At 40.8% G+C, this 26,130-nt stretch overlaps 1 protein-coding gene across 3 annotated transcripts in view; it reads left to right on the forward strand.

Annotated features, from left to right (window-relative positions):
• Positions 1-674: 674 nt before the first annotated feature.
• Positions 675-26,130, forward strand: part of LOC105605990 (butyrophilin subfamily 1 member A1-like) — a 74,128-nt gene continuing 48,672 nt past the window's right edge. For 2 of the 3 annotated variants that reach the window (XM_042237237.2, XM_042237238.2), the window contains exons 1-5: positions 675-823; positions 1,638-1,813; positions 18,095-18,205; positions 19,104-19,124; positions 26,075-26,095. In XM_042237237.2, coding sequence (XP_042093171.1) covers positions 1,720-1,813; positions 18,095-18,205; positions 19,104-19,124; positions 26,075-26,095 — 247 coding nt within the window. In that variant the 5' untranslated portion in view covers positions 675-823; positions 1,638-1,719. The remainder of the gene's footprint in view (positions 824-1,637; positions 1,814-18,094; positions 18,206-19,103; positions 19,125-26,074; positions 26,096-26,130) is intronic. The other variant, XM_042237239.2, reaches the window with a different exon arrangement.

Genomic DNA, 26,130 nt, shown 5'->3' on the forward strand with positions numbered 1-26,130 from the left:
GGGCTGCCGTCTATGGGGTCGCACAGAGTCGGACACGACTGAAGTGACTTATCAGCTTAGCAGTAGGATTAATAAGGCTAAGACTGCAAAAACTTCTAGAGGTAGCATATGTACACATTCCTCTCTCTGATCTAGGTAAATACATAAATCTGGGACCCTGGTGTGAGAAAGTATCATTTAAAGTCTCTACTATATGCTAGGAGAAGGAAATGGCAACCCACTCCAGTACTCTTGCCTGGAAAACTCAATGGATGGAGGAGCCTGGTAGGCTACATTCCATGGTGTCGCAAAGGGTCAGACATGACTGAGCGATTTCACTTTCTTTCTTTCTATAGTTCCTTTTGGAGAAGGAAATGGCAACCCACTCCAATGTTCTTGCCTGGAGAATCCCCTGGATAGAGGGGCCTGGTGGGCTGCAGTCTATGGGGTTGCAAAGAGTTGGATACGACTAAGCAATTAACACACACATATGCACACTATATGCTATGATCTTTAAAATAATAATAAAAGTAATAAAAGCAGGGGGAAAGGCAGTCTGTACATGTTCATATGAGCACATATATATCTGAATTAAATACTTGGCTTTATTGTCATGTGAGGTTTTTATTATGGTCACATGAATGGAAAAGAGCAGAGTGCAGTCTAAAGTCCCCTCCCAGCTATCTCCTTTCCTTGTGCTACGCTTATGTCCCTGTTGGTTGGAGTACATAGAAGGGAAACAAGTGAGTGGTCTAACTGATGCTTCTAGGGCATCAGTATTTCAGAGAAGGCTTAAAAGGAGAAGAGAGATGCCCAGTGTATGCTAAGAAACTGATTAAGCCAGGTAAGTGTAAAAAGAAACTTTTATCATGTAGGAAAAGGGTAGTGTTGAAGAGAGAGAGAGAGAGAGAGAGAGAGAGAGAGTGTGTGTGTGTGTGTGTGTGTGTGTGAAGAATGTGAGAAAGGTCAATAGAGACAGCAAAGAATCTAAGCAAAATAAATTTAGCATCTTCAACTCTCATGATTTGTCCATCTTTGTTCTAGTTGGAAAGCCTTGAGGACCCTTCTAGAAAAGCTGTAATCCTCTCCAACCTTAGATATTAGGCTTTTATCTTGCTGTCTCTGGTCCTGAATTTATCTAGTTCTATCCTAGTTGGTTCTAGATCCTCTGCATGTTACTTGCATTATCTCTACATCCCTTGGTTTTCTTTCCATCACTGTCTAGCCAGCAGAGACATTTATTCTTTGTCAGATGAGAACAAGGTGAGTCTCTTTTCACCTGCACTCCCTCACCTGAACTCAATCATTCACCCAAAACCAATGCAAGAATTCATTCAGGCAAACCTTCTTCTAAAGGTCTGAAATCTTTCCAACACCTTCCAGCTTCTCATACCTCCTTCAGGAAGGAAGATGAGAATGAGAGCAGGTCTGTGGTCAGGTGGAGCGTCCCTCACTCCCGTGTACCGGTGCTGTCGGATGAGGCTACCTCACTCACAGCACAGGACCCAGGAGAGAAGCTCCTCCTCATCTCAACCCCTCCTTGATTTCCCACCTTGGATCAACCCAGACAGCAATCTTCCCTTGACTCCCCAGGGGATGCTGGAGGTCAGCTTTCCTGAGGAAAATGGTCCTGAGCTGTGATTTTTGTTTGTTTACAGGAAAGAAGCAAAGAAAAACTTTGTTTTCTATATAGGAGTCAACAAAGAAATCTCTGGGTTTCCATTTTTTACATCTTACATTATGATTAAATTATTCCATATCACTTCAGCTGCTCTTCTAACCGGCATGCTAGCTTTGTCTTATCAAGGCATCTCTCAGCAGCCTGGAGGAAATGGTAAGTTTGAAAAATGAGTGAAGTGGTATTTATAATACTAGACTTCTGCATGTTGCCAAGAAAAGATGTGAACAATGTCTTAATGTATCTGAAGAAAGTAATTTCCATGGACCATATCTGATAAACTCGCTCTATCATTTCATCATTCAGTTCCGTTCAGTCTCTCAGTCGTGTCCAACTCTCTGTGACCTCATGGACTGCAGCACGCCAGGCCTCCCTGTTCATCACCAACTCCCGGAGTTTACTCAAACTCATGTCCATTGAGTCAGTGATGCCATCCAACCATCTCATCCTCTGTCGTCCCCTTCTCCTCCTGCCTTCAGTCTTTCCCAGCATCATCATTCAGTGGTCACATAAAATCTGTGTTAACTCTGGGATCAACAGTGCTAAAGACATCAGATTATATTTTCCAGAATCTGCAGGGTCCACAAACTCTAATGGAGAAAGAATGATTAAATAAATAAAAGACTTAGGGAAAGGAAAGCTTTGTGAGATGTAGCAATTATTTTACTTTCAAATACATAATGAACTATCTAGTTTGATCAATAGTCAACTGATGGAATTACTCAGGCAGAATTAAGACTAATCTGTATGAATTCTTTTTTAAATCCACAGTAATATTTTTCTTTCACATTTATTAAGATATAATAGCACTGTATAAGTTTAAGGCATATGGCATCTTTTGCCTTTCATTTATCATGAAATGATTATCATAATGATTTTAATAAACATCCTCATCTCATATAAATACATATTCATAAAATAGAAAAAATTTTCTTGTGATGAGACCTCTTAAGATTTATTCTCTTAACAATGCTCATCTATAATGTAAAGCAGTGTTAATTACCTCTGTCAGGTTGTTTATTATTTAGTAGTTATTCATCTTAGAGCTGAAAGTTTGGTGCTGGGAAAACTGGACAGCTGCATATAAAAGAATGAAATTAGAACATTTTCTCACACTATATATACAAAAATGTATTCAAACCAGATTAAAGTCCTTAATGTAAGACCAGAAACCATAAAACTCCAGAAGAATACATAGACAGTACACTCTTTGACATGTCTTAGCAATATTTTTTATAACTTTCTCCTCAAGCAAGGGAAACAAAAGAAAAATAAACAAATGCAACCTAATTAAGTTTAAAAGGTTTTGTACAAAAGGAAACAACCTATTGAATGGAAGAAAATATTTGCAAATGACATGATCAAAATGGGTTAATATTCGAAATAAATAGTTCATATAACTCAATATAAAAAAAAATAAACCTGATTTATGAAAGGGCAGAGGAACTGAGTAGAAGATGTTTTTTCCAAAGAGAATATACAGATGAGAAACAGGCCTTAGTATCCTTTTTTAAAAATTTCTCAGGCATCTTTATTTATTAGAGTCTTTTTTTTTCTTAATTAATCTTGAACGGCTAAGTGAAAGAAAGTGAAAGTGAAAGTACTAACTCTAGTCTGACTCTTTGTGACCCAAGGGAATTCTCTAGGCCAGAATATTGGAGTTAGCCTTTCCCTTCTTCAGGGGATCTTCCACACCCAGGAACTGAAGCAAGGTCTCCTGCATTGCAGGTGGATTCTTTCCCAATTGAGCTATTCAGTTCAGTTCAGTTCAGTTCAGTCACTCAGTCGTGTCTGACTCTTTGCGACCCCAAAATCCCAGCACACTAGGCCTCCCTGTCCATCACCAACACCCAGAGTTCACTCAGACTCACATCCATCGTGTCCGTGATGCCATCCAGCCATCTATTCCTCTGTTTTCCCTTTCTCCTCCTGCCCCCAATCCCTCCCAGCATCAAAGTATTTTCCAATGAGTCAACTCTTAACATGAGGTGGCCAAAGTATTGGAGTTTCAGCTTTAGCATCATTCCTTCCAAAGGAATTCCAGGGCTGATCTCCTTCAGAATGACCTGGTTGGATCTCCTTGCAGTCCAAGGGACTCTCAAGCGTCTTCTCCAACACCACAGTTCAAAAGCATCACTTCTTCGGCGCTCAGCCTTCTTCACATTCCAAAATTCACTTCCATACATGACCATATGAAGAACCATAGCCTTGATTAGATGGACCTTAGTCGGCAAAGTAATGTCTCTGCTTTTGAATATGCTATCTAAGTTGGTCATAATTTTTCTTCCAAGGAGTAAGCATCTTTTAATTTCATGGCTGCAGTCACCATCTGCAGTGATCTTGGAGCCCCCCCAAAATAGTCTCACACTGTTTCCACTTTTTCCCCATCTATTTCCCATGAAGTGATGGGACCAGATGCCATGGTCTTCGTTTTCTGAATCATAAGCTTTAAGCCAACTTTTTCACTCTTCACTTTCACTTTCATCAAGAGGCTTCTTAGTTCCTCTTCCCTTTCTGCCATGAGGGTGGTGTCATCTACATATCTGAGGTTATTGATATTTCTCCTGGCAATCTTGATTCCACCTAGTGTTTCTTCCAGCCCAGTATTTCTCATGATATACTCTGCATATAAGTTAAATAAGCAGGGTGACAATATACAGCCTTGACATACTCCTTTTCCTATTTGGAAACAGTCTGTAGTTCCATATCCAGTTCGAACTGTTGCTGCCTGGCCTGCATACAGATATCTCAAGAGGCAGGTCAGGTGGTCTGGTATGCCCATCTCTTGAAGAATTTTCCACAGTTTATTGTGATCCACACAGTCAAAGGCTTTGGCATAGTCAATAAAGCAGAAATAGATGTGTTTCTGGAACTCTCTTGCTTTTTCCCTGATCCAGCAGATGTTGGCAATTTGATCTCTGGTTCCTCTGCCTTATCAAAAACCAGCTTGAACATCAGGGAGTTCACGGTTCATGTATTGCTAAAGCCTGGCTTGGAGAATTTTGAGCATTACTTCGCTAGCATGTGAGATGAGTGCAATTGTGCGGTAGTTTGAGCATCCTTTGGCATTGCCTTTCTTTGGGATTGGAATGAAAACTGACCTTTTACAGTCCTGCGGCCACTGCTAAGTTTTCCAAATCTGCTGGCATATTGAGTGCAGCACTTTCACAGCATCATCTTTCACGATTTGAAATAGCTCAACTGGAATTCCAACACCTCCACTAGCTTTGTTCGTAATGCTGCTTTCTAAGGACCACTTGACTTCACATTCCAGAAGGTCTAGCTCTAGGTGAGTGATCACACCATCGAGATTATCTGGGTCATGAAGATCTTTTTTGTACAGTTCCTCTGTGTATTCTTTCCATCTCTTCTTAATATCTTCTGCTTCTGTTAGGTCCAGACCATTTCTGTCCTTTATCAAGCCTGTCTTTGCATGAAATGTTCCCTTGGTATCTCTAATATTCTTGAAGAGATCTCTAGTCTTTCCCATTCTGTTCTTTTCCTCTATTTCTTTGCATTGATCGCTGAAGAAGGCTTTCTTATCTCTTCTTGCTATTCTTTGGAACTCTGCATTCACATGCTTATATCTTTCCTTTTCTCCTTTGCTTTTTGCCTCTCTTCTTTTGACAGGTATTTTTAAGGCCTCCCCAGACAGCCATTTTGCTTTTTTGCATTTCTTTTCCTTGGAGATGGTCTTGATCCCTTTCTCCTGTACAATGTCACAAACCTCATTCCGTAGTTCATCAGGCACTCTATCTATCAGATCTAGGCCCTTAAATCTATTTCTCACTTCCACTGTATAATCATAAGAGATTTGATTTAGGTCATACCTGAATGGTCTAGCAGTTTTCCCTACTTTCTTCAATTTAAGTCTGAATTTGGTAATAAGGAATTCATTATCTGAGCCACAGTCAGCTCCTGGTCTTGTTTTTGTTGACTGTATAGAGTTTTTCCATCTTTGGCTGCAAAGAACATAATCAATCTCATTTCAGTGTTGACCATCTGATGATGTCCATGTATAGAGTCTTCTCTTGTGTTGTTGGAAGAGCATGTTTGCTATGACCAGTGCATTTTCTTGGCAAAACTTTATTAGTCTTTGCCTTGCTTCATTCCAAGTCATTCCAAGGCCAAATTTGCCTGTTACTCCAGGTGTTTCTTGACTTCCTACTTTTGCATTCCAGTCCCCTATAATGAAATGGACATGTTTTTGGGTGTTAGTTCTAAAAGTTCCTGTAGGTCTTCATAGAACCATTCAACTTCAGCTTCTTCAGCATTACTGGTTGGGGCATAGATTTGGATTACTGTGATATTGAATGGTTTGCCTTGGAAACGAACAGAGATCATTCTGTCGTTTTTGAGATTGAATCCAAGTACTGCATTTCAGACTCTTTTGCTGACCATGATGGCTACTCCATTTCTTCTGAAGGATTCTTGCCCACAGTAGTAGATACAATGGTCATCTGAGTAATTTCACCCATTCCGGTCCATTTTAGTTCACTGATTCCTAGAATGTCGACGTTCACTCTTGCCATCTCCTGTTTGACCACTTCCAATTTGCCTTGATTCATGGACCTGACATTCCAGGTTCCTATGCAATATTGCTCTTTACAGCATCGGACCTTGCTTCTGTCACCAGTCACATCCACAGCTGGGTATTGTTTTTGCTTTGGCTCCATCCCTTCATTCTTCCTGGATTTATTTCTCCACTGATCTCCAGTAACATATTGGGCACCTACTGACCTGGGGAGTACCTCTTTCAGTATCCTATCATTTTGCCTTTTCATAGTGTTCATGGGGTTCTCAAGGCAAGAATACTGAAGTGGTTTGCCATTCCCTTCTCCAGTGGACCACATTCTGTCAGACCTCTCCACCATGACCCACCCGTCTTGGGTTGGCCCGCTGGCATGTCTTTGTCAGGTTTTGGTATTAAGTTGATGATGGCCTCATAGAATGAGTTTGAAAGTTTGCCTTCCTCTGCAATTTTCTGGAAGAGTTTGAGTAGGATAGGTGTTAGCTCTTCTCGAAATTTTTGGTAGAATTCAGCTGTGAAGCCGTCTGGACCTGGGCTTTTGTTTGCTGGAAGATTTCTGAATACAGTTTCAATTTCCGTCCTTGTGATGGGTCTGTTAAGATTTTCTATTTCTTCCTGGTTCAGTTTTGGAAAATTGTACTTTATAAGGATGTGTCCATTTCTTCCACGTTATCCATATTATTGGCATACAATTGCTGATAGTAGTCTCTTATGATACTTTGTATTTCTGTGTTGTGTGTTGTGATCTTTCCATTTTCATTTCTAATTTTATTGATTTGATTTTTCTCTCTTTGCTTCTTGATGAGTCTGGCTAATGGTTTGTCAATTTTATTTATCCTTTCAAAGAACCAGCTTTTGGCTTTGTTGATTTTTGCCATGGTCTCTTTTGTTTCTTTTGCATTTATTTCTGCCCTAATTTTTAAGATTTCTTTCCTTCTGCTAACTCTGGGGTTCTCCATTTCTTCCTTTTCTAATTACTTTAGGTGTAGAGTTAGGTTATTTATTTGACTTTTTTCTTGTTTCTTGAGGTATGTTTGTATTGCTATGAACTTTCCTCTTAGCACTGCTTCTATAGTGTCCCACAGGTTTTGGGTTGTTGTGTTTTCATTTTCATTCGTTTCTATGCATATTTTGAATTCTTCTGTGATTTGTTGGTTATTCAGAAGTGTGTTGTTCAACCTCCATATGTTGGCATTTAAATAGATTTTCTCCTGTAATTGAGATCTAATCTTAATGCATTATGGTCAGAAAAGAGGCTTGGAATGATTTCGATTTTTTGGAATTTATCAAGTTTAGATTTATGGCCCAGGATGTGATCTATCCTGGAGAAGGTTCCACGAGCACTTGAGAAAAAGGTGAAATTCATTGTTTTGGGGTGAAATGTCCTATAGATACCAATTAGGTCTAACTGATCTAATGTATCATTTAAAGTTTGCGTTTCTTTGTTAATTTTCTGTTTAGTTGATCTGTCCATAGGTGTGAGTGGGGTATTAAAGTCTCCCACTATTATTGTGTTATTGTTAATTTCCCCTTTCATACTTGTTAGCATTTGTCTTACATATTGCGGTGCTCCTATATTGGGTGCATATATATTTATAATTCTTATATCTTCTTCTTGGATTGATCTTTTGATCATTATGTAGTGAGCTTCTTTGTCTCTTTTCACAGCTTTTGTTTTAAAGTCTATTTTATCGGATATGAGTATTGCCACTCCTGCTTTCTTTTGGTCTCTATTTGCGTGGAATATCTTTTTCCAGCCCTTCACTTTCGGTCTGTATGTGTCCCTTGTTTTGAGGTGGGTCTCTTGTAAGCAGCATATACAGGGGTCTTGTTTTTGTATCCATTCGGCCAGTCTTTGCCTTTTGGTTGGGGCATTCAACCCATTTACGTTTAAGGTAATTATTGATAAGTATGATCCTGTTACCATTTACTTTATTGCTTTGGGTTCGGGTTTATACACCCTTTTGTGTTTCCTGTCTAGAGAAGATCCTTTAGCATTTGTTGGAGAGCTGGTTTGGTAGTGCTGAATTCTCTCAGCTTTTGCTTGTCTGGAAAGCTTTTGATTTCTCCTTCGTATTTGAATGAGATCCTTGCTGGGTACAGTAATCTGGGCTGTAGGTTATTTTCTTTCATCCCTTTAAGTATGTCTTGCCATTCCCTCCTGGCCTGAAGAGTTTCTATTGAAAGATCAGCTATTATCCTTATGGGAATCCCCTTGTGTGTTATTTGTTGTTTTTCCCTTGCTGCTTTTAATATTTGTTCTTTGTGTTTGATCTTTGTTAATTTGATTAATATGTGTCTTGGGGTGTTTCGCCTTGGGTTTATCCTATTTGGAACTCTCTATGTTTCTTGGACTTGGGTGATTATTTCCTTCCCCATTTTAGGGAAGTTTTCTACTATTATCTCCTCAAGGGTTTTCTCATGGTCTTTCTTTTTGTCTTCTTCTGGGACTCCTATAATTTGAATGTTGGAGAGTTACATATTGTCCTGGAGGTCTCTGAGATTGTCCTCATTTCTTTTAATTCGTTTTTCTTGTTTCCTCTCTGATTCATTTATTTCTACCATTCTATCTTCTATTTCACTAATCCTATCTTCTGCCTCCGTTATTCTACTATTTGTTGCCTCCAGAGTGTTTCTGATCTCATTTATTGAGTTATTCATTATATATTGACTCTTTTTTATTTCTTTTAAGTCCTTGTTGAACCTTCTTACATCTTCTCAATCCTTGTCTCTAGGCTATTTATCTGTGCTTCCATTTTGATTTCAAGATTTTGGATCATTTTCACTATCAATATTCGGAATTCTTTCTCAGGTAGATTCCCTACCTCTTCCTCTTTTGTTTGGTTTGGTGGGCAACTCTCCTGTTCCTTTACCTGCTGAGTATTCCTCTGTCTCTTCATTTTGATTATATTGCTGCATTTGGGGTGGCCTTTTTATATTCCGGTAATTTGTGGAGTTTTCTTTATTATGGAGCTTCCTCACTGTGGGTGGGGTTGTATCAGTGGCTTGTCAAGGTTTCCTGGTTAGGGAGGCTTGTGTTGGCGTTCTGGTGGGTGGAGCTGGGTTTCTTCTCTCTGGAGTGCAGTGGAGTGACCAGTAATGGGTTATGAGACGTCAAAGGTTTTGGAGTAACTTTGAGCTGCCTGTATATTGAAGCTCAGGGGTGTGTTCCTGTGTTGCTGGAGAATTTGCATGGTATGTCTTGTTCTGGAACTTGTTGGCCCTTGCGTGGAGCTTGGTTTCAGTGTAGGTATGGAGGCATTTGATGCGCTCCTTTGCTTAATGTTCCCTGAATTCAGGAGTTCTCTGATGTTCTCAGGCTTTGGATTTAAGCCTCCTGCTTCTGGTTTTCAGTTTTATTTTTACAGTAGCCCCTAGACTTCTCCATCTATACAGCACCGATAATAAAACATCTAGGTTAAAGATGAAAAGTTTCTGCACATTGAGGGACACCCAAAGAGGTTCACTGAGTTACAAGGAGAAGAGAAGGGGGGGGGGGTAGTTAGAGGTGACTGGAATGAGATGCAGTGAGATCAAAAGAGGAGAGAGCAAGCTAGCCAATAGTCACTTCCTTATGTGCGCTCCATAGTCTGGACCTCTCAGAGGTAGTTACTGAGTTATACAAGGAAGAGGAAAGGGAGGAAGTAGACAGAGGTGGCCAGGAGTATAAGAGAGAGGAATGAGAAGGAGAGAGGCAAATCGTGCCAGTAACCAGTTCCTTAGGTGTTCTCCACCATCTGGAACACACAGAGATTCACAGAGTTGGATAGAGAAGAGATGGGGGATGAAAGAGACAGAGGCCACCCGGTGGAGAAAAAGGAGAGTCCAAAGGAGGTTACCTTAAAAAGAAAAAAAAAAAAAAAGAGTCTTTTTGTTGAAAAGTAATAGTAGGTTATAGAAATAAAAATTAGAGGAGAAATAGAAGACTTAACAATTTTTTTAAAAAACTTAGAAAAAATAAGAAAAAAAAAGTAATGATTGTAAAAATAGTAAAAATATATATCTGGCCCTTCTCTGATGTTGTGGGTAGTGTAGGGTCATTCCCAAGGCTGTTCCCTCTGTTTAACTTCTTCTGTTTGCTGGTTTTCTAGGCTCACTAGTTCAGTCGCGCTGTGGGGAGGGGGGATGCTGCAAACAAATAGCACTGTCATGTACACACAGTGTCTCAGCCCCGCTGGACCTGTCCCTTCTCGCGGTGCACAAACCGCTCCGGCTCTACGATGCTCAACCGGGAACCGTCTGAGGCCGGCCCTAGGCTGTGTGCACTTCCCCGGTCTAAGCCGCTCAGGTTCAGCGCTCAGGCAGCCCTCAGAGGCACAGATTCGGTTGGGACTGCGTTTTGTGCCCTTCCCAGGTCCGAGTAGCTCAGGAGTTTGGCAAGCGCGTTCGCTGCAACTTGTCACCTTTTCTGCCTCTGCTGCTCAGTTTTCTGGGTGGACCACTGGCGCCCCTTGTGAGGCAGATGGTGACTGTCCAGCACCCCCAGAAGTATTAGCAAAGAAGCCTGCTTGCAGTTTGGTAAGTAAAGTCTCTCCAGGTCTGCAATTGCCCCTCTCCAGCCCTTATGGCTCTGGCTGCCTGTCCCCGGCGGGGGATGGTCTGCAGCCGGCTTTTTCCGTTCTGTCCTTTGTTCTGTGCGTGGTCCTGGTGGTGTATTATGTTCGAGATTTTCACATGGTAGCTATCCTACAGTCTGGTTTGCTAGCCCAAGTTAGATCGTTCTGGTTGCGCGTGGGGCATTCCTGCCCGGTTCTTACAAAGCAATGCAGCCTGCGCCTCCCGCACTTCTCTGCCCTGCCCCCACTTCCCAGTGGTGGATGCAGGTGTCTGTGCTGCTTTTCCGCTGGGGGAGTTACTGTTGGGCTTGTAATCTCTTGGTTTTAATTATTTATTTATTTTTCCTTCCTGTTATGTTGCCCTCTGTGTTTCCAAGGCTTGCCACAGACTTGGCAGGGAGAGTGTTTCCTGGTGTTTGGAAACCTCTCTTCTTAAAATTCCCTTCCTGGGATGGGCTTCCCTTTCCACAGAGCTCCCTCCCCACCTCCTTTGTCTCCTTTTTCATCTTTTATATTTTTTCCTACCTGTTTTTGAAGACAATGGTTTGCTTTTCTGGTTGCCTGATGTCCTCTGCCAGCCTTCAGAAGTTGTTTTGTGGAGTTTGCTCAGCATTGAAATGTTCTTTTGAGGAATTTGTGAGGGAGAAAGTGGTCTTCCCGTCCTATTCCTCCGCCATCTTAGGACCCCCCCACCTTGGGTTTCTCTTACCTTGGGTGTGGGGTATCTCTTCACGGCTGCTCCAGCAAAGCACAGCCACTGCTCCTTACCTTGGACGAGGGCTATTTCCTCACCACCGCCCTTCCTAACCTTCAACATGGGATAGCTCCTCTAGGCCCTCCAGCGCCAGTGCAGCCACCGCTCCTTGAATGTTGGGTTGCTCCTCCGGCCACCACTCCTGGCCTCGGGTGCTGGGTGGCTGCTCCCGGCCACCCCTGACCTCAGACACAGGATAGCTCCTCTCGGGTGTCACCCCTGGCCTCGGACGCAGGGTAGCTCTTCCCAGCCGCCGACCCTGACCTCAGACTTGGGTAGCTCCTCGGCCGTCCCTGCGTTGTAGCAGCCTGGCACTCTCGGCCACTGCCCCTGACCTCGGATGTGTGGTAACTCCTCTTGGCCGCCAACCTTCGACAATGGGGTCTTCCCAGCCCCTGCCCCCAACCTCGGACATGGGGTAGCTCCTCTCGGCCTTGCCTATTGCACCAGTCACAGAGCTATTAGGGTCTGGCTAAGTCAAGAAGGGTGGCGGGAGGAGATACCACTCATCCAAGGTAAGTAGGAGCGGCTGCGCTTTGCTGGAGCAGCCATGAAGAATTACCCCAAGCCCAAGGTAAGAGAAATCCAAGTAAAATGGTAGGTGTTGCAAGAGGGCATCAGAGGGAAGACACACTGAAACCATACGCACAGAAATCTAGTCAATCTAATCACACTAGGACCACAGCCTTGTCTAAATCAATAAAACTAAGACATGCCAGCAGGCCAACCCAAGACGGGTGGGTCATGGTGGAGAGGTCTGACAGAATGTGGTCCACTGGAGAAGGGAATGGCAAACCACTTCAGTATTCTTGCCTTGAGAACCCCATGAACACTATGAAAAGGCAAAATGATAGGATACTGAAAGAAGTACTCCCCAGGTCAGTAGGTGCCCAATATGTTACTGGAGATCAGTGGAGAAATAAATCCAGGAAGAATGAAGGGATGGAGCCAAAGCAAAAACAATACCCAGCTGTGGATGTGACTGGTGACAGAAGCAAGGTCCGATGCTGTAAAGAGCAATATTGCATAGGAACCTGGAATGTCAGGTCCATGAATCAAGGCAAATTGGAAGTGGTCAAATAGGAGATGGCAAGAGTGAATGTCGATATTCTAGGAATCAGTAAACTAAAATGGAATGGAATGGGTGAATTTAACTCAGGTGACCATCATATCTACTACTGTGGGCAGGAATCCTTCAGAAGAAATGGATAGCCATCATGGTCAACAAAAGAGTCTGAAATGCAGTACTTGGATTCAATCTCAAAACTGACAGAATGATCTCTGTTCGTTTCCAAGGCAAACCATTCAATATCACAGTAATCCAAGTCTATGCCCCAACCGGTAATGCTGAAGAAGCTGAAGTTGAACGGTTCTATGAAGACCTACAGGAACTTTTAGAACTAACACCCAAAAACATGTCCGTTTCATTATAGGGGACTGGAATGCAAAAGTAGGAAGTCAAGAAACACCTGGAGTAACAGGCAAATTTGGCCTTGGAATGAGGAATGAAGCAGGGCAAAGACTAATAGAGTTTTGCCAAGAAAATGCACTGGTCATAGCAAACATGCTCTTCCAACAACACAAGAGAAGACTCTACACATGGACATCACCAGATGGTCAACACTGAAATCAGATTGATTATATGCTCTGCAGCAAAAGATGGAAAAGCTCTATACAGTCAACAAGAATAAGACCAGGAGCTGACTGTGGCTCAGATCATGAATTCCTTATTACCAAATTCAGACTTAAATTGAAGAAAGTAGGGAAAACTGCTAGACCATTCAGGTATGACCTAAATCAAATCTCTTATGATTATACAGTGGAAGTGAGAAATAGATTTAAGGGCCTAGATCTGATAGACAGAGAGTCTGATGAACTACGGAATGAGGTTTGTGTTATTGTACAGGAGAAAGGGATCAAGACCATCTCCATGGAAAAGAAATGCAAGAAAGCAAAATGGCTGTCTGGGGAGGCCTTAAAAATACCTGTCAAAAGAAGAGAGGCAAAAAGCAAAGGAGAAAAGGAAAGATATAAGCATGTGAATGCAGAGTTCCAAAGAATAGCAAGAAGAGATAAGAAAGCCTTCTTCAGCGATCAATGCAAAGAAATAGAGGAAAAGAACAGAATGGGAAAGACTAGAGATCTCTTCAAGAAAATTAGAGATACCAAGGGAACATTTCATGCAAAGATGGGCTCAATAAAGGACAGAAATGGTATGAACCTAACAGAAGCAGAAGATATTAAGAAGAGATGGCAAGAATACACAGAGGAATTGTACAAAAAGAATCTTCATGACCTGGATAATCTCGATGGTGTGATCACTCATCTAGAACCAGACATCTTGGAATGTGAAGTCAGGTGAGCCTTAGAAAGCATCACTAAAAAGCTAGTGGATGTGATGGAATTCCAGTGGAGCTATTTCAAATCGTGAAAGATGATGCTGTGAAAGTGCTGCACTCAATATGCCAGCAAATTTGCAAAACTCAGCAGTGGCCACAGGACTGGAAAAGGTCAGTTTTCATTCCAATCCCAAAGAAAGGCAATGCCAAAGGATGCTCAAACTACCGCACAATTGCACTCATCTCACATGCTAGTAAATTAATGCTCAAAATTCTCCAAACTAGGCTTCAGCAATACGTGAACCGTGACTTCCTGATGTTCAAGCTGGTTTTTGAAAAGGCAGAGGAACCAGAGATCAAATTGCCAACATCCACTGGATCATGGAAAAAGCAAGAGAGTTCCAGAAACACATCTATTTCTGCTTTATTGAATATGCCAAAGCCTTTGACTGTTGGATCACAATAAACTGTGGAAAATTCTTCAAGAGATGGGAATACCAGACCACCTGACCTGCCTCTTGAGAAATCTGTATGCCGGCCAGGAAGTAACAGTTCGAACTGGACATGGAACAACAGTCTCATTCCAAATAGGAAAAGGAGTATGTCAAGGCTGTATATTGTCACCCTGCTTATTTAACTTCTATGCAGAGTACATCATGAGAAATGCTGGGCTGGAAGAAACCCAAGCTGGAATCAAGATTGTTGGGAGAAATATCAATAACCTCAGATATGCAGATAACACCACCCTTATGGCAGAAAGGGAAGAGGAACTAAGAAGCCTCTTGATGAAAGTGAAAGTGAAGAGTGAAAAAGTTGGCTTAAAGCTCAATATTCAGAAGACGAAGATTATGGCATCTGGCCCTATCACTTCATGGGAAATAGATGGGAAACAGTGGAAACAGTGTCAGACATTATTTTGGGGGCTCCAAAATGACTGCAGATGGTGACTGCAGCCGTGAAATTAGAAGACTCTTACTCCTTGCAAGAAAAGTTATGACCAACCTAGATAGCATATTCAAAAGCAGAGACATTACTTTGCTGACTAAGATCCGTCTAGTCAAGGCTATGGTTTTTCCAGTGATCATGTATGGATGTTAGATTTGGACTGTGAAGAAAGCTGAGCACCAAAGAATTGATGCTTTTGAACTGTGGTGTTGGAGAAGACGCTTGAGAGTCCCTTGGACTGCAAGGAGATCCAACCAGTCCATTCTGAAGGAGATCAGCCCTGGGATTTCTTTGGTAGGAATGATGCTGAAGCTGAAACTCCAGTACTTTGGCCACCTCATGCGAAGAGTTGACTCATTGGAAAAGACTTTGATGCTGGGCGGTATTGGGGGCAGGAGGAGAAGGGGACGACAGAGGATGAGATGGCTGGATGGCATCACTGACTCAATGGATGCGAGTCTGAGTGAACTCTGGGAGTTGGTGATGGACAGGGAGGCTTGGCGTGCTGCAATTCATGGGGTCGCAAACAGTCGGACATGGCTGAGCGGCTGAACTAAACTGAACTAAGTGGTGTTGGAGAAGACCCTTGAGATTCCCTTGGACTGCAAGGAGATCCAACCAGTCCATTCTGAAGGAGATCAACCCTGGGATTACTTTAGAAGTAATGATGCTAAAAGCTGATGCTCCAATACTTTGGCCCCCTCATGCGAAGAGTTGACTCACTGGAAAAGATTCTAATGCTGGGAGGGATTGGGGGCAGGAGGAGAAGTAGACGACAGAGGACGAGGTGGCTGGATGGCATCACTGACTCGATGGATGTGAGTCTGAGTGACCTCCAGGAGTTGGTGATGGACATGGAGGCCTGCCGTTCTGTGATTCATGGGGTCACAGAGTCAGACACGACTGAGCGACTGAACTGAACTGAACTGAAGTACTTGCAAATTTTATGTTTTTAAAAAATCTCACTCATTCTTTTGTTAATTTTTTTCATTGTTCTTGCTTTCTGCCTTGCACCTTTTTATTTCCTTCCTTTTGCTTTGATTTTAGTTATTCTTTTTATAGTTCCTTGATTCAGTTCAGTTGAGTCGCCCAGTTCAGCCGACTCTTTGTGACCCCATGAATTGCAGCACACCAGGCCTCCCTGTCCATCACCAACTCCTGGAGTTTACTCAAATTCATGTCCATCAAGTCGGTGATGCCATCCAGCCATCTCATCCTCTGTCATCCCCTTCTCCTCCTGCCTCCAATCCCTCCCAGCATCAGAGTCTTTGCCAATGAGTCAATTCTTCGCATGAGGTGGCCAAAGTATTGGAGTTTCAGCTTCAGCATCAGTCCTTCCAATGAACACCAAGGGCGGATCTCCTTTAGAATGGACTGGTTGGATCTCCTTTCAGTCCAAGTGTTTCTCGAGAGTCTTCTCCAACACCGCAGTTCAAAGGCATCAATTCTTCAGTGCTCAGCTTTCTTCACACTCCAACTCTCACAGCCATACATGACTGCTGGAAAACCATAGCCTTGACTAGATGGACCTTTGTTAGCAAAGTAATGTCTCTGCTTTTGAATATGCTCTCTAGGTTGGTCATAACTTCCCTTCCAGGGAGTAAGCGTCTTTTAACTTCATGGCTACAGTCACCATCTGCAGTGATTTTGGAGCCACCCAGAATAAAGATTGACACTGTTTCCACTGTTTCCCCATCTATTTCCCATGAAGTGATGGGACCAGATGCCATGATCTTCGTTTTCTGAATGTTGAGCTTTAAGCCAACTTTTTCACTCTTCACTTTTACTTTCATCAAGAGGCTTTTTAGTTCCTCTTCCCTTTCTGCCATAAGGGTGGTGTTATCTGCATATCTGAGGTTATTGATATTTCTCCCAACAATCTTGATTTCAGCTTGTGTTTCTTCCAGCCCAGCATTTCTCATGATGTACTCTGCATAGAAGTTAAATAAGCAGGGTGACAATATACAGCCTTGACGTACTCCTTTTCCTATTAAGAACCAGCCTGTTGTTCCATGCCCACTTCTAACTTTTGCTCCCTACCTGCATACAGGTTTCTCAAGAGGTATATCAGGTGGTCTGGTATTCCCATTTCTTTCAGAAGGTTAGTTTCATTACCCTTTTTGCATCTACTTATTCACTACTGCTATTTTTTTAACTTTTCAATTTTTCCCTTGGACTTTCACCTTCCACTGCATTCCTTTATGATCCTAGGCATACTGCTAAGTCGCTTTTGTCATGTCTGACTGTTTGAGACCCCATGGACTGTAACCCACCATGCTCTCTGTCCATGGGCTTCTCCAGGCAACAATACTGGAGTGGGTTTCCATCTCCTCCTCCAGGGGATCTTCCCCACCCTTGGTTCAAACTCATCTCTCTTATGTCTCCTGCATTGGCAGGCAGGTTCTCTACCACTAGAGCCACCTGGAAAAATTTACCTCTCAGATTGAAGCTTGCATGTGCTCAATCGTGTCCAACTCTCTGTGACTCCCTGGACTGCAGCCTGCCAGGCTCCTCTGTCCCTGGAACTTTCCAGGCAAGAATACTGGCCATTTCTTACTCCTGGGAATCTCCCTTGCCCAGGGATCTAACTTGCATCTCCTGCATTGGCAGGTGGATTCCTTATCACTGTGTCACCTGAGAAGGCATATAAATATATTTAAATTTGTCTCTCAGTTTGAAGCCTACACAATTTTTAAATGTATCTTTCTTCCACACATTGCCTTATTTTTTCTTGACACCTCCTCTGATTCTGGCATTTCCACCTCCATCTTTCACTTGATCCTTGTGACTGCATTTGACCCACCAAGAGAATCAAAGATAGCCTCCCCATCTGGATGTCTTTAGCTTAATCACATTTGCATAGTCCCTTTTGCTATGTAAGATAATATACTGTCAGAATCCAAGAATTAATTAGTATGTGGGAATTTTTAGAAGACCATTATTCTTTCTACCACAAAATATACTTCTGCATCATTCTCAACAGTACATGGAGATGTTTTATAGATTTTGTGCTTTACTCTCTGCAAATTTTAAATTCTATTTCCTTTTGCTGTTTTGATTGGGTGCCATAAAAAGTCTCTGCGAGTTTTCTTTCCTAATTTAGTCCTCTATGGCTAAATTAAATTAACCAACCATTCATTGGCCAAACATAGCTGATGTTAAAAAACATGTTTTTATTTTTTTGAATAAAGAGACAACTCTTAAACTCCTACAGATAGGAGAAGAAAAATGAAAGTGGATTATTCAGGGATGAAAGGGGGCAAAAAAATGAATATTGAATCTAACTGCACATGTCTATATTTTGTTTTTCAGAAAAATTTTCATGGAAAGATATAACTTTAATTGTGTTTGGAACTGGAGTAATTTTCATAGTAATAATAATTGCATTTTTCTGTTGTCACAAAAAAGGATACAAAGAACAGGGTAAGATATAAACAATGCAATGCAATAAATTATAACAAAGCCCAACAAAATAATTGGGAAAATAAAAATAAAGAAAGAGTAATATCAATTTTGTCCTGTGTTATTTAGAAAAAAAAAAAAGAGAGATTCCCAGGGAAGGAAAAAAATTCCCAAACTCTCCTTTTGTTTTTCAGCTAGTCTAATAATTAAGTTGACACAGATAAATTAGCAGGATAAAAAAATTAATTTTGTCCATACAGAGAGATCTCATAGGTGTAAAAACTAAGAAGTCATCAAAGTAGGATTTTATATACTTTTTAAACAAGGAAAATAAATTTATGAAGAAATGACATGGCAAAACACCTGAGGCTTTGGTACTAATTAATGAGGAAGAAATTATTTTGCAAATATATATCATCATATTTTGGAAATACACATTATCATATTTTCTCATTTTTAAATTATTTTTATTCTGATCAAAACTTACTTGTTCAAGATGTATAATTTCTTCATATATTGTCATATAAGGTTAACTAACTTTTTATGAGAACTTTGCATTCATATTTATAAATATCATTAATTCCAAATAATTCTTTTCTCAGGTTTACAGGATGTTCTAATTAAATTTCACATAAATTTGGCCAAGGTCCATAAAATATCAAGCCTTACTTAATATAGCTATTAATGAATATGTTTTATAATAACTATGAGAATTGAAAACAGTAGGATTTAAAAGCTTTCAATACATCATAATGACTGAAAATAGTTTTTCTGAAAATTATTAAACAACTATACAATCATATAAAAACTATAACATTTTGACTATTTTATAACATAAAATATTGATTTATTATTATGCTTCTGCTCTCTCTTCCCCATTAATCTAAGAGGCCTAATGAAATATTCCCTTCCCTTTCAGGTGTTCACCAAGGATACTCAGGTAAGATTGAAATATTAATCCCTCCCAATAGAAATAATTAAATTACTTAAGCATAAAAATAAGATAATATTATAAACTATAACTTGGTGCTAGTGATAAAGAATCTGTGTGCCAATGTAGGAGACACAGGAGACCAGGGTTTGATCCCTGGTGTGGGAGGAGAAGGGAATGGCAACCTCCTCCAGTATCCTTGCCTAGAGAATTCCATGGACAGAGGAGTCTGTCGGGCTACAGTACCTGAGGTCTCAATGAATCAGACACAACTGAGTGCATTTCCTCCTTTCAGAGCTTATTTATGAAGATTTTCTTATTAGTTGCTAAAGCTTCCATAACAAATTGGATAGGTTAAGAAACAGAAATTGATTGTCTTATAATTCTGGAGAATATAACTCTGTGATCAAGAGACAGTAGTGTCCAACAATCAGAACTGCACATTATTGATCTGCCACAAAACGAACATACCTGTTTCACCAACAATGAGATCAGGAATAGAACATCAACACACACAGAAAGCTTCCTTCTTGCACGTCCCAATTATAACCCCCTTATCCACAAAGAACCACTATTCTGACATCTATTAGCACTATAGATGATTTTTTTAAAACCATCATAATTTAGTGCATCTATTAGAAACAAAAATGTCAGAAAATGAATTTCATGTATATAAGGTCAACGGCTAGATGAATAGTTACATTTAACAGATATATAGAAGCGACATACATTTGTAATAGAGTATAAATTAAGAATTTTATTATATTGTTTGTGTTTTTCAAATATTCAACAGTATGATTTATTCGTATATTTGGAAAATTAAGCCCTTATAGGTTGCCTCATTTGCAAATATTTTCTCCCAGTCTGTAGGTTGTCTTTTCATTTTGTTTACAGTTCCCTTTGCTATGCAAAAGCTTATAATTTTGATTAGGGAGATACAAGTTGGATCCTTGGGTCAGGAAGATCCCTTGGAGGAGGAAATGGCAACCTACTCCAGTATGCTTGCCAGGGTAATCCTATGAAAAAAGGAGCCTGGCAGGCTATAGCCCATGAGATCACAAAGAGTCAGACATAATTGGCCAATTGAGCATGCATGCATCTATTTGTTTTATTTCCCTCTGGAGCTTCTCTTGTGGCTCAGCAGTAAAGAATCCGACTACCAATTAAGAGAAATGTGTTCAATCCCTGGGTTGGAAAGATCCCCTGGAGAAGGAAATAGCAACCACTTCAGTATTCTTGCCTGGAAAATCTCATGGGCAGAGGAGACTGGTGGACTACAGTCCATGGGATCACAAAAGAGTCAGACATGACATAGCAACTAAACAACAGTGCTCTTGATGGTACACACTTACTGTTAAAATCCTTATTTATTTGTCTTAGGAAACTGATCTAAGAAAATATTGCTATCATTTATGTCAGAGAATGTTTTGCCTATGTTCTTTTCTAGGAGTTTATGGTGTCATGTCTTATATTTAAGTATTTTAGACATTTGGATTTTCTTTTTGTGTATAGTGTTAGGGTAAGTTCTAACATAACTGATTTACATGTGACTGTGCAGCTTTCCAAAAAGGCTGTCTTTATTGTATATGCTTGCTTCTTTTATCAAAGATTAACTGACTATAGGCACACAGGTTTATTTCTGGGTTCTCTATTCTCTTCCATTGATCCATATATCTGTTTCTCTGCCAATACCATACTGTTTTGATTACTGTAGCTTTGTAGTATTTTCTCTAATATGGAAGGCCTATGCCTCCAGCTTTGTTCTTTTGCTTCAGGATTGCTTTGGCAATTTTGGGTCTTTTGTGGGTCCATAAATATTTTAGGATTATTTTTTCCTAGTTGTGTGGAAAAGGTCACTGCAATCAAAAAATGGGAATAAGAAAAAAAAAATAGGCATAGGACCTAAGTAGATATTTATCCAAAGAAGATATACTAATGGCCAAGAGGAACATGAAAAGATGCTCAATATTGCTAATTATTAAAGGAAATACAAATGAAAGCTACAGTGAGGTATCACCTCACACTTGTCTGAAAGGCCATCATCAAAAAGTCTACAAATAATAAATGTTGGAGAGAGTGTGGAGAAAAGGAAACCTCATGAACTGTTAGTGAGAATGTAAACTGGAGCAACCACTATTGAAACAGTATGGATTTTCCTTAAAAACATAAATATAGAGTTGTCATATGATCCAGCAACCCCATTCCTGGAATAACTGGAAAAGACAAACATTCTAATTTGAAAAGTTACGTGTACCCTAATGTTCATGGTAGCACTACTTAAAATAGCCAAGACATGGAAGCAAAACAGTTCAATTCAGTCACTCAGTCGAGTCCAACACTTAGCAACCCCATGGAGTGCAGCACACCAGGCTTCCCTGTCCATCACCAACTCTTGGCGACTACTCAAACTCATGTCCATAGAGTTGGTGATGTCATCCAAGCAACTCATCCATTGTCGTCCTCTTCTCTTCCCCCCCTTCAATTTTTCCCAGCATTAGGGTATTTTTTAATCAGTCAGCTCTTCCTAGCAGGTGGCCAAAGTATTGGAGTTTCAGCTTCAACATCTGTCCTTCCAATGAATATTCAGGACTGATTTCCTTTAGGATGGACTGGTGGGATCTCCTTACTGTCCAAGGGACTCTCAAGAGTCTTTTCCAACACCACAGTTCAAAAGCATCAATTCTTCAGCACTCAGCTTTCTTTATAGCCCAACTCTCACATCAATACAAGACTACAGGAAAAACCATGGTCTTGACTAGACAAAACTTAGTTGGCAAAGTAATCTCTCTGCTTTTCAATATGCAGTCTAGGGTTGGTCATAAATTTCCTTCCAAGGAGCAAGCATCTTTTAATTTCCTGGCTGCAATCACCATCAGCAGTGATTTTGGAGTCCAAAAAAATAAAATCTGTCACTGTTTCCACTGTTTCCCCATCTATTTCCCATGAAGTGATGGGACCGGATGCCATGGTCTTCGTTTTCTGAATGTTGAATTTTAAGCCAACTTTTCACTCTCCTCTTTCACGTTCATCAAGAGGCTCTTTAGTCCTTCTTCACTTTCTGCCATCAGGGTGGTGTTATCTGGATGTCTGAGGTTATTGATATTTCTCCCAACAATCTTGATTCCAGCTTGTGCTTCTCCCAGCCCACCGTTTCTCATGATGTACTCTACATATAAGTTAAATAAGCAGGGTGACAATATACAGCCTTGACATACTCCTTTTCCTATTTGGAACCAGTCTGTTGTTCCATGTTCAGTTCTAACTGTTGCTTCCTGACCTGCATACAGATTTCTCAAGAGGCAGGTCAGGTGGTCTGGTATTCCCATCTCTTGAAGAATTTTCCACAGTTTATTGTGATCCACCCAGTCAAAGGCTTTGGTATAGTCAATAAAGCAGAAATAGATGTGTTTCTGGAACTCTCTTGCTTTTTCCATGATCCAGCGGATGTTGGCAATTTGATCTCTGGTTTCTCTGTCTTTTCTAAAACCAGCTTGAACATCTGGAAGTTCACTGTTCACGTACTGCTGAAGCCTGGCTTGCAGAATTTTGAGCATTACTTTACTGGCGTGTGAGATGAGTGCAATTGTGTAGTAGTTTGAGCATTCTTTGGCATTGCCTTCCTTTGGGATTGGAATGAAAACTGACATCTTCCAGTCCTGTGGCCACTGCAGAGTTTTCCAAATTTGCTGGCATGTTGAGTGCAGCACTTTCACAGATTCACCTTTCACGATTCAAAATAGCTTAACCAGGATTCCATCACCTCCACTAGCTTTGTTGGTAGTGATGCTTTCTATAGCCCACTTGACTTCACATTCCAGGATGTCTGGCTCTAGGTGAGTGATCACTCCATCGTGATTATCTGGATCATGAATATCTTTTTTGTACAGTTCTTCTGTGTATTCTTGCCACCTCTTCTTAATATCTTCTGCTTCTGTTAGGTCCATACCATTTCTGTCCTTTATCGAGCCCATCTTTGCATGAAATATTCCCTTGGTGTCTCTAATTTTCTTGACGAGATCTCTAGTCTTTCCCATTCTGTTCTTTTCCTCTGTTTCTTTGCATTGATTGCTGAAGAAGGCTTTCTTCTCTCTCCTTGCTATTCTTTGAAACTCTGCATTCACATGCTTATATCTTTCCTTTTCTCCTTTGCTTTTCGCTTCTCTTCTTTTCACAGGTATTTTTAAGGCCTCCCCAGACAGCCATTTTGCTTTTTTGCATTTCTTTTCTATGGGGATGATCTTGATCCCTGTCTCCCACACAATGTCACAAACCTCCAGCCATAGTTCATCAGGCACTCTATCAGATCTAGTCCCTTAAATCTATTTCTCACTTCCACTGTATAATCATAAGGGATTTGATTTAGGTCATACCTGAATGTTTTAGTGGTTTTCCCTACTTTCTTCAATTTAAGTCTGAATTTGGCAGTAAGGAGTTCATGATCTGAGCCACAGTCAGTTTCCAGTCTTGTTTTTTTGACTGTATAGAGCTTCTCCATCTTTGCCTGCAAAGAATATAATCAATATGATTTCAGTGTCGACCATCTGGTGATGTCCATGTGTAGGATTTTCCCTTGTGTTGCTGGAAGAGAGTGTTTGCTATGACCAGTGCATTCTCTTTGCAAATCTCTATTAGCCTTTGCTCTGCCTCATTCCATACTCCAAGACAAATTTGCCTGTTACTCCAGGTGTTTCTTGACTTCCTACGTTTGCATTCCAGTCCCCTATAATGAAAAGGACATCTATTTTGGGTGTTAGTTCTAAAAGGTCTTGTAGGTCTTCATAGAACCGTTCAACTTCAGCTTCTTCAGCATTACTGGTTGGGGCATAGACTTGGATTACTGTGATATTGAATGGTTTGCCTTGGAAACGAACAGAGATCATTCTGTCGTTTTTGAGATTGCATCCAAGTACTGCATTTCAGACTCTTTTGTTGACCATGATGGCTACTCCATTTCTTCTAAGGGATTCCTGCCCACAGTAGTAGATATAATGGTCACCTGAGTTAAATTCACCCATTCCAGTCCATTTTAGTTCGCTGATTCCTCAAATGTCGACATTCACTCTTGCCATCTCCTGTTTGACCACTTCCAATTTGCCTTGATTCATGGACCTGACATTCCAGGTTCCTATGCAATATTGCTCTTTACATCATCAGACCTTGCTTCTATCACCAGTCACCTCCACAACTGGATATTGTTTGGTTTGGCTCCATCCCTTCATTCTTTCTGGAGTTATTTCTCCACTGATCTCCAGTAGCATATTGGGCACCTACCAACCTGCAGAGTTCCCCTTTCAATATCCTATCATTTTGCCTTTTCATACTGTTCATGGGGTTCTCAAGGCAAGAATACTGAAGTGGTTTGCCATTCCCTTCTCCAGTGGACCACATTCTGTCAGACCTCTCCACCATGACCCTCCCATCTTGGGTGGCCCCACATGGCATGGCTTAGTTTCATTGATTTAGACAAGGCTGTGGTCCTAGTGTGATCAGATTGACTCGTTTTCTGTGATTATGGTTTCAGTGTGTTTGCCCTCTGATGCCCTCTCACAACACCTACCATCTTACCTGGATTTCTTTTACCTTGAATGTGGGGTATTTCTTCACAGCCGCTCCAAAAATGTGCTTGACATCACTAATCCTCAGGGAAAGGCAAATCAAAACCATGATGAGATATCACTCACACATATTAGAATGGGTATTATAAAATAAACAAAAAATAACAAATGATGGGAAAGATATGGAAAAAGGAGAACCCTTATCAACTGTTGGTAAGAATGTGAATTAGTACAACCACATGGAAAACCTTATGGACATTCCTCAAAATCTTAAAAATCAAACTGTGTATTTATCCAAAGAAATGAAGTTAGTATTTGGAAGAGATTTGCAATCCCACATTCATTGCAGCACTATTCACGTTGGCCAAGATATAAATAGATGGGGAAACAGTGAAAACAGTGACAGACTTTATTTTCTTGGGCTCGAAAATCACTGCAGATGGTGACTGCAGCCATGAAATTAAAAGACGCTTGCTCCTTGAAAGAATAGTTATGACCAACCTAGACAGCATATTAAAAAGCAGAGACACTACTTTGCCAAGAAGGATCCATCTAGTCAAAGCTATGGTTTTTCCAGTAGTCATTTATGGTTTTGAGAGTTGGACTGTAATGAAAGCTGAGCACTGAAGAATTGACACTTTCAAACTGTTGTGCTGGAGAAGACTGTTGACAGTCCCTTGGTCTGCAAGGAGATCAAACCAATCATTCCGGAAGGAAATCAATCCTGAATATTCACTGGAAGGACTGATGCTGAAGCTGAAGCTCCAATACTTTGGCCACCTCATGCGAAAAGCTGACTCACTGGAAAAGACCCTGATGCTGGGAAAAATTGAGGGCAGGAGGAGAAGGGGGAGACAGAGGATGAGATGTTGGATGGCATCACCGACTCAGTGGATATGAGTTTGAGCAAACTCAGGGAGATAGTGATGGACAGAGAAGCCTGGCATTCATGGGATTGCAAAGAGTCAGACATGACTTAGCGACTGAACAACAACAATGAATATAGTAAATCTCACATGACTAAGGTGACAAATACAGTTTGGCACAAATATATGCCTTCTCTGCATCCTTCCTCACTATTTAATAAGTACCTGTTCTGTGCATGTGTGTACATTTCTATTTTAAAGTGAAAAAGAATGTCCCAATGAAAGAAGAATGGCTGATATTGTACGTTTCATTTCCTAATTTAGTTTCTTTTGCACTAAGGGGTGGAATGATGTAAAATGACACTGTCTCTGACTGATGAGATATCCTTTGCAACCTTACGGCTCCAGTTTTCACAAATATGGATCAAGTTGTACCACGGAGTAAACAATGAAAGGAATCCCAATTTTTGTTTTCCTTTCTTACCAACAATATGCTTTTATTTGGAATGAATTTTTATTTCTTCTTTTTACTTATCAGGGAAGAGTAAACAGGAAAGAGGCAAGTACCAATAAGTTTTCCGTTGTGTACTTTGC

Source organism: Ovis aries, chromosome 20, assembly GCF_016772045.2.
Source record: "Ovis aries strain OAR_USU_Benz2616 breed Rambouillet chromosome 20, ARS-UI_Ramb_v3.0, whole genome shotgun sequence".
Taxonomy (NCBI): domain Eukaryota; kingdom Metazoa; phylum Chordata; class Mammalia; order Artiodactyla; family Bovidae; genus Ovis; species Ovis aries.